This window comes from Bidens hawaiensis, unplaced genomic scaffold, assembly GCF_021521415.1.
Source record: "Bidens hawaiensis isolate Kalapana, Puna unplaced genomic scaffold, B.hawaiensis_p1.1 tig00419751_1, whole genome shotgun sequence".
Classification (NCBI taxonomy): Eukaryota; Viridiplantae; Streptophyta; class Magnoliopsida; order Asterales; family Asteraceae; genus Bidens; species Bidens hawaiensis.
In genome coordinates, this window is record NW_027504943.1 from 42,500 (window position 1) to 51,040 (window position 8,541).

At 42.1% G+C, this 8,541-nt stretch overlaps 2 protein-coding genes across 2 annotated transcripts; both read left to right on the top strand.

The window, feature by feature from the left end:
* The first annotated feature begins 1,163 nt into the window (after positions 1 to 1,163).
* Positions 1,164 to 1,520, top strand: LOC143609513 (uncharacterized). The gene has a single exon (XM_077084250.1). The coding sequence runs from the start codon at positions 1,164 to 1,166 to the stop codon at positions 1,518 to 1,520; it is 357 nt and encodes a 118-aa protein (XP_076940365.1).
* Positions 1,521 to 1,580: 60 nt separating this feature from the next.
* LOC143609514 (uncharacterized) lies at positions 1,581 to 2,024 on the top strand. Its single transcript, XM_077084251.1, has one exon. It carries the CDS (start codon positions 1,581 to 1,583, stop codon positions 2,022 to 2,024), a length of 444 nt encoding a protein of 147 aa, XP_076940366.1.
* Positions 2,025 to 8,541: the final 6,517 nt, after the last annotated feature.

Here is an 8,541-nt window from a genome sequence, read left to right on the forward strand (position 1 = left end):
GGCACCCATAAAAAAACTAAAAAGAAGGCGAAGAAGAGTGTTTTTGTTGCCCCGTTCCTACTACGGAGGACCCAAGGGTTGTTACGGTAGTCAACCATAACCACAATGAAGACATAGGAAGAATTGGGATTTGATTGTGGATAACGAAGGTTATCAAAAGGCTCGAGTTGGACCCTGCTTATTCGTATGTTTTCGTAATATCGAGTTGGACCCTGCTTTAAGAAACTTCGAGCAATATTTGCATCGTGCCATCTCATGTGAGTCGGTCATTAGACACAAATTGTAATGAACCCAAACATCGGGGCATCTTGTTGTTTCGATCACCATAACAACGTCGTCATTAGTTGTCATTTGTTGTCGGTTTAAGCTTAATTGTGTTTTGGAGTGTGTTTTATAGTTTTGGAAGTGGTTTAACAAGTACACACTCATACATTGATATTTATAGAATGAAAATTAGCTAAATATAGTAATAAAACCGGTTCCAACGGTCAAAAACGGCTATATAGCCGTTGGAACCGGTTTCTAACGGCTATAATGTTTGAATTTCAAAAAAAAACCGGTGGAACCGGTTTTTACGTAATAACCGGTCCCGGTTCCAACCCTACCCGGTTCCTAAAAGTTTGCATCTCTGAGCATCGGTCCGGGTCGGGAACCGAACCGGTTCCTGACTGGAACCGGTGTCATTTTCTACCCGGTGTGAAAAAACCGGTTCCGAACCGGTTCGGGTTTTCAAGGTGAACCCGATTTGTGCACGTCTATCTAGCAGTTTCTTTCTGTGAAGGCATATGTTTGCTAGTGCTTTCATTTTTATCATTTGTTATATTCTCTAAAAATTTGTTTAGGAGGCCTTTGACTTTATTGTTAAACCATAAAGTAAGAGTCCCATTATCCGATTAGATTAAAGAATCAATGTTAAACTTGTTATTTGTTCCAAAACGTAGGAACCTTCTCATTATGTATTGTGGGAAAGAATATCATTCCTATTTCTTATTCGTTAATTGTGGCTAGTATTGTGTTTTCCTTATTTGGTTTATTTCTTCTATTTAACTTTGTATTGTAATCTTGGATGATTAAGAAATAAATATACCAAATTCTCATGGTATCAGAGCAGGTTACGCTCTACCAAAAATTCCAAAAACTCTAATCACACCACACCTCAAGCCATGGCCGGCGGCGATGCGGCTGCTTCCAAAAATCAAAAACAAGATCAGGGCCTTGACCATGGCTCTCCCTATTACTTGCATCCTTCGGATACCCCAAGACAGATACAGGTAAACGATCTCTTGAACGACAACAACTACCTAGATTGGTTTCAAGAGATGGAGAATTTTTTGTTTGCCAAGAATAAGATATGTTTCGTTGACGGCTCGATGAAGAAACCTGAGAAGAATGATCCAAACCACATGGCGTGGCTTCATTGTGACGCCATGATAAAGGGGTGGCTTACCACGTCCATGGAAAAGGAGATAAGGGTTAGCGTAAACTACGCGACCACTTCAGAAGAAATATGGAACGACTAATGGGAACGTTTTGGCAAAGAAAGTGCACCCAAGGCTTACGAGTTGAAACAACTCCTAAGAATGATAAGACAAGATGGAGCCTCTGTCTCGGCTTACTACACGAGGCTTAAGGTTATTTGGGATGAAATTGGGTCCGTGTTCTCCATGCCAAAGTGCTCGTGTGATGGCTGCACTTGTGGCATCAGTAAGGCGATTAGCGATTTGAGAGACAAGGAGAAATTGTATGAGTTTCTCCTGGGTCTCGACAGTGATTATTCCACCATTAGAACACAGATCCTCGCTATGAAACCGGTTCTTTCTTTGGGCGAATCTTACCGTCTCGTCTCTGAAGATAAGCAACAAAGGGCTGTCTCTGGTGGAAAGAAGGTGACCATGGATAATGCCACAGCCTTTCATACCCATGTTAGACGTGAAGGGGCTGCTGGGAATCAAAACAAATCTGGTCCAAGCACCACTAAAGGTGGGAAAGGAGAAAAGGAGGGTCACTGTGATTTTTTGCAATAAAGATGGGCACAAACGTGAGGATTGTTCCATACTCATTGGATACCTGGACTGGACTGGTGGCCAGGTAAAGGGAAACCCGAAAAGGTCAATCCCAAGGCGGATTGTGTTGAAGAGAGTCCCTTGCCGGGCCTGAACAGTGAACAATACCAACAATTCCTAAATGTCACACTCGTCAATTTCAGGTTAACTCCGTTAATCCGAACTCCGTTAATTCAAACTTAAGATCACATGAATTGTAACGCATATCTCATTACATTTAAATTAGGGTTTAGATGACGCTTGACCAAGAAGTCTTTCGGAATTTCACCGAAACACACACGAGTCGGCTCAAACCGTTGGTGAACAAACGATAAGTATCATAAAGAAGTTGATAATTATGTGTTGGATAAGTATCATAAAGAAGTTGATAATTATGTGTTACGTTTATGTGTTACTTGGTGTTTACTTGCATAATGTTAATTCATGTGGAAAAAAAACTAACTTGTGCAAGAAATTGATTAACTAGAAGATTAGGGGATTAAGTGTAATATAATTAATATTATAGTCAGGTTATTACATAACCCTAATCCCCCTCCCTCCCACATACGATCGATCTTTTTCCCCCCTCCCTCTCTTGGTAGCCGTGAGCTACACACACACATACAATCTCTTTTCAAGCTTGTTTTGAAGGATTCAAGGTGCTAGATAGGTAATTAACATCTCCTTTAATCATTCCATGTGTTTAATTAGGCCATTGAAGGTGTTAATCAAAACCCTAAGTCTTGAAAGTGTTGATTTAAGTTGAGTTAGATTTCAATTATGTGTTTGTTGATGATTGCTAGTGAATTGATAACTAGTTATGTTGTTATTGATTGTAAATTACATGTTTCTTGAAATTGAACTTCGAAGTAAAACCCTAATTGTGTATGTAAAGTGATAATTGAGATGTATGGTTGGTGAATTATGCATCTACAGGTTTGTATGTATGAGTTATAGTTCATAGGTTAATGACATGTTGAGTTTTGATGAAAACTGATGCTGGACAGATTATTGAATTCGTATTTAAATGACTGTAACTCAATGTTAATTACATGTTTTGATGTGATTGTTAATTCTATAATATACTAGGTCGAGTCTAGATTCTGAAAAGTCTGAGTTTGTAATTTTTGGACGTATAAAAGTTAGAATTTATTATTTTACAAATCTGTTGTGCAAGTCTGATTAGGGAAGCCTGCTGTTAAGCTGTTTTGCGACTAAGATATCTCATAAAATACAAACCAAATGGGTTGGTTCCACTTCTGGAAGTTAATATTTTGAGTTAGGAATCTAACCCAAATGGTCTTGCATTAATTGGATTTGTCATTTAACGGGAATAACAAATAACATTCTGTTGGGCATGATAATGATTTCTGTGTGTTTGCTGTGATGTTTTGATCATTGTGTTAAAACCATATATGATAAAAATAAAATTAAATTTTTTTAAAAAGCTAACCCACGTGTACTTCTGTGATGATTTTTGGTGATTTATTTGACATGTTAGGATTTATTAATAAGAGTAATCTTGTCGAGTGAAAATCTGCCTGGACAATTTAGCTGCTGTATTACTTGAATTGTTATTAAAAGTGCATAACTAATCGATGGTTGCTATGTTTTGACCAAATTGCCCTTGTGGGGGATAATTGCTAGTAATGTACGATGTTAATACTTGACACTTAAGTAGTTGTTCACACATGTAACGTATCACCAACGTGTTTGTCGAGTCGCACTTATTTCACAAATGGAACACGAAACGCATCTCATGCATAAGTTGTATGTGTCGAGTCTAGGGACTCACTTGTAGTTTAAATACTTAGAAAATCTCATTTTTGTTGTTAGAGCACTAGTGAGGATTTTCTGTGATGCACACCTCTCTCGGATTCTTTTTTATTTTCTTTGCAAACAGTGAGTTTCACGTTCCCTTTTTACTCTTTTTAAACGCTTTTATTTGGGGGAGATTACATACTCCAACGCTGTAGATTTTGTTTAGTTTTTATATATCACTTGTATGGCTAAGTGGCAAACAAACCAACCAAAGTCCTTCATAACATCGAATCGGTTAATATTTGGATAATAGCGAGTCACTGTTGAGTAGTACTACTGGGTTTGACAAACCCCACCCAACTCTAAGCTCGACTGTAGGTCGAGTGGGTGTAATCTTGGCTAACACATTACCATGGTCGTGGTTGACATGGTAGCAAGGAAATTGATAAACAGTCAGCTTCGGTGTCGAACACTTAGTAATACATGCTTGATAGGTTAGCTACCTATTGATATATAATTGACTTAACACTATCTGGTAACGCAAAACGTAAACGCAAACGCAAACGCTTTAATTATATAAACTTGTGAACTCACCAACCCTATGTTGACACTTTTAGTATGTTATTCTCAGGTAGCCGAGGCGGGCGCGCGGTATAGGAACATGCATTCTTTTAATTTTTATCTTAATAACTTGGGTTTTTAAGTCGTCCTGTGTGGCGCAAACGTTTTGGTTTACAATTTACGCTTCTGCATTTTATTTAAGACTTAATGTCTTGTTGGTTTGAAAACTTTAAACATGGTGTTTGATTATAACTAATGATTCCGATCCTGTTAGTTCACACCCTCTAACGGTAAAACTCCGTTAACGGATTTTGAGGGTGTGACAGATTGGTATCAGATCCATTGGTTATAGCGAAGTAGAAATGCATTCATACTAGATTATAACCGCAACGACCCATTAATTATAATTTTATGCACTGCATATATAAATGTGTATTATATATTTAGTTATTCGTTTTCTTTATCCCTTTACCTCATTCACTCATACGCGCGTAACCCATACACGACTTATCCTGTAAGGATGTCGACATCATCATCATCATCCGACCCGGTGTCTCATGCCCTGGAAAGGAACCGTAGCTACCCGACCCATCACCACCCCGAGTAGTCCCGACACTTTTAGCCCGCGCACCGAAGAGGCACCGCCCATCTGGAGACGTGTACGAGGAAAACGGTAACTGGAGTTGCTACTCGAGTTTGATTGAGCGATTGGTTTACCCCGAGCAAGTTCCACCACCACCTCTCCCGGGCTGTCCTATATCCTTCAACACGCTACCACCCATAACCGAACTAATGGAGCGTGCTTTCGTAGCTATCGCCTCCTGTTTAGAGCGTGAAGTTGACATTATGCGCTCGACGAGAGTGAATGTTACTGGATTGATAGGGGATGGAGTTGAGGCTAGGAAGAGAATTTTCTACCTGACTGAAGCTATGAAGGAAGTTCAGGATGCTCATGTGCAGCATATGAAAGTAGTGATCAAGAAGCAATCAGAGACGATAGACTTGCATGAGGAAGCTAGAGACGTAAGAGGCCTTGCGGCAGAAGCTCTAGCTCGTTGCGAGACACTAGAGGCGCAAATTGCCCCGAACGTAGCGGGACAGGAAGAGGATCCTAAAGAAGATCCCGAGGAAGAACCCGAAGAAGTTACTGAGGAGAAACCCGAGAGGAACCGGAGGAAGAGCCGGCTGAGGAGGAGGCACACTCGGACGTGTCCTCAGATGACGACATCTCAGGATGAGATGTGCAACTGTCCACCAGCCAGCAGGGTCAAGTTTGCTGCTGGAACACTGCAAGACTCTGCCCTCACCTGGTGAAATTCTAATGTGCAGATTCTTGGGTTGGAATTGGCAAATGCTATGAACTGGGAGGAATTCAAGAACATGATGCGAGAAAAATATTATCCCTAGAGAGGAAATGTCGAAGTTGGAGTCGGAATTTTGGGCGTTAAAGATGGTGGATTATGAGATCGAAGCCTACACCACCCGTTCCCACGAACTGGCGGTGATGTGTCCGTGGATGGTAGATCCGCCAAGTAATAGAATCGAGATGTTTATTTATGGTTTGGTACCCCAGATTCAGGGTATGGTGACGTCTTCCAAACCGACTACTATTCAGCAAGCGATCCGAATAGCCCACAAGCTGACGGATCAAGAAGTGGCCCAAGGTGCGTTACCACCTAGAGGTTCCACCTCTAAGGCTCTTGACAACTCGGGTAATGACAACGGCAAAAACTCTAGGAATGGAAAGAGAAAGTTTGAAAACACCAGATCCTCATCATCGAACCCCCCACAGCAACAACACCACCGTAGACCCGAACTCACTCGGAACTTCAATAATCAGGGTTCCAACAACAACAACGGTGGCAGACATGGTTCGAATGGCTATGCTGGAAAGTACCCGAAGTGCAACAAGTGTAACTATCATCATGTTGGCCAATGCGACCGTATCAAGTGTTTGCGATGCGGTAAATTAGGTCATCAGGCTAAGGACTGTACGGGAGACCTAGCGGGTAAGGGTGCTCCTAAACAGCCTGCAACAACAAAAGGGTGCTTTGAGTGTGGTCAGGAGGGTCACTTCAGGAAGGATTGTCCGAAACTGAAGCCGAATGAGAGCAATTGAGGCAATAATAGTAACGGAAGCGGTAGTAAGGGTAGAGCTTTCGTCATTGGATCGGGCCACGCCCGCAGCTCCCCGAATGTGGTTACCGGTAAGTTCCTTGTAAACGACTGTTTTGCTTCTATTTTGTTTGACACTGGAGCTGATAGGAGTTTTGTATAGAAAGCCTTTAGTAAACTCTTAGACTTAACTCCAACCCCGTTAGATTTTAAGTTTCCTGTTGAATTAGCTGACGGTAAGTCTATAGAAACAACTCATGTACTAACGGGATGTAAGTTGAAACTGTCGGGTCATACTTTCGATATCGACCTCATACCCTTTACGCTTGGTAGTTTCGACGTCGTTGTCGGTATGGACTGGCTATCCGAGAATAGAGCAGAGATTATATGCCACGACAAGATTGTTCAAATCACTACTCCTTCCGGCGAAATCATCTCGATACAGGGCGAGAAGAGCGGCATGACCACAAACATCATCACCCTTATGAAGGCACAGAAATATTTACGAAAGGGTCATCCGGCTATTTTAGCTGACGTTATCGAGAAATCCGCGGAGGAAAAGAGAATCGAAGATATACCGATTGTGTGAGATTTTCCGGAAGTCTTCTCGGAAGATTTGCCAGGACTCCCACCTATACAACAAGTCGAGTTCCAAATCGATTTAGCCCCCGGTCCTGCACCCATAGCACGAGCCCCATATCGGCTCGCACCGGCGGAGCTCCAGGAGTTGTCCACTCAATACAAGACTTGTTAGATAAAGGTTTTATCCGACCTAGCTCATCACCATGGGGAGCCCCTGTCCTATTTGTTCGAAAGAAAGACGAGACTTTCCGCATATGCATCGACTACCGGGAGCTGAACAAGGTGACGATCAAGAACCGTTATCCCCTACCCCAAATTGATGATCTTTTCGACCAGCTTCAAGGATTGAGTTATTACTAGAAGATCGATCTGAGATCTGGTTACCACCAATTGAGAGTGCGCGGAGAGGACATTTCAAAGACGACATTCAGAACTTGGTACGGTCACTACGAGTTTTCGGTTATGCCTTTTGGCTTAACCAACACACCAGCCATATTTATGGATCTCATGAACAGAGTATGCAAGGCGTACCTCGACAAGTTTGTGATTGTTTTCGTTGATGATATCCTCGTCTACTCCAAGAACAAGACCGACCATAAAGAACATCTGAGGTTAATTCTGGAATTACTAAAGAAGGAACAACTGTACGCTAAACTCTCGAAATGCGAATTTTGGCTTCGCGAGGTTCACTTCTTAGGACATGTGATCAATGAGAGTGGTATCCATGTCGATCCAGGCAAGGTAGAGGCCATAAAAAACTGGGAAGCACCTAAGACTCCGACTGAGGTGCGACAATTCCTATGACTGGCTGGCTACTACCGACGTTTCATCGAGGGATTTTCAAAGATTGATCAACCCCTCACCGCCTTGACACACAAGGGTACTAAGTACAATTGGGGTGACGCGCAGGAATCTGCCTTCCAACTATTGAAAACCAAACTCTGTAGCGCCCCTATCCTAGCCCTCCCCGAGGGAACGGAAAATTATGAGGTGCATTCTGACGCATCGATACAATGTCTCGGCTGCGTGTTAATATAACTCGAGAAGGTTATAGCCTATGCCTCTCGACAGCTACGGATCCACGAGAAGAACTATACGACCCATGACTTGGAAATCGGAACTGTGGTGTTTGCTCTTAAGATATGGAGACATTACTTGTACGGTACCAGGTTTACCATTTACACCGACCACAAGAGTCACCAACATATCTACAATCAAAACGAGTTGAATATGCGACAACGTCGTTGGGTCGAGCTACATAAGGATTATGATTGTGCCATCAAGTACCACCCTGACAAGGCCAATGTAGTGGCCGATGCTCTCAGCAGAAAAGAAACTGTTAAGCCTAGACGGGTGCCAACATTACAACTCACGATTCATGCCAATTTTCCTGATCAGATTCGTGATGCTCAACTCGAAGCTTTGAAAGACGATAACCTCCCATCAGAACTAATGCGGGGCATGGACAAACAGCTTGAAA

Coding starts and splice junctions, on each gene's coding strand:
- LOC143609513 (XM_077084250.1), top strand. CDS start 1,164: ATGGCCGGCGGCGATGCGGCTGCTTCCAAAAATCAAAAACAAGATCAG.
- LOC143609514 (XM_077084251.1), top strand. CDS start 1,581: ATGATAAGACAAGATGGAGCCTCTGTCTCGGCTTACTACACGAGGCTT.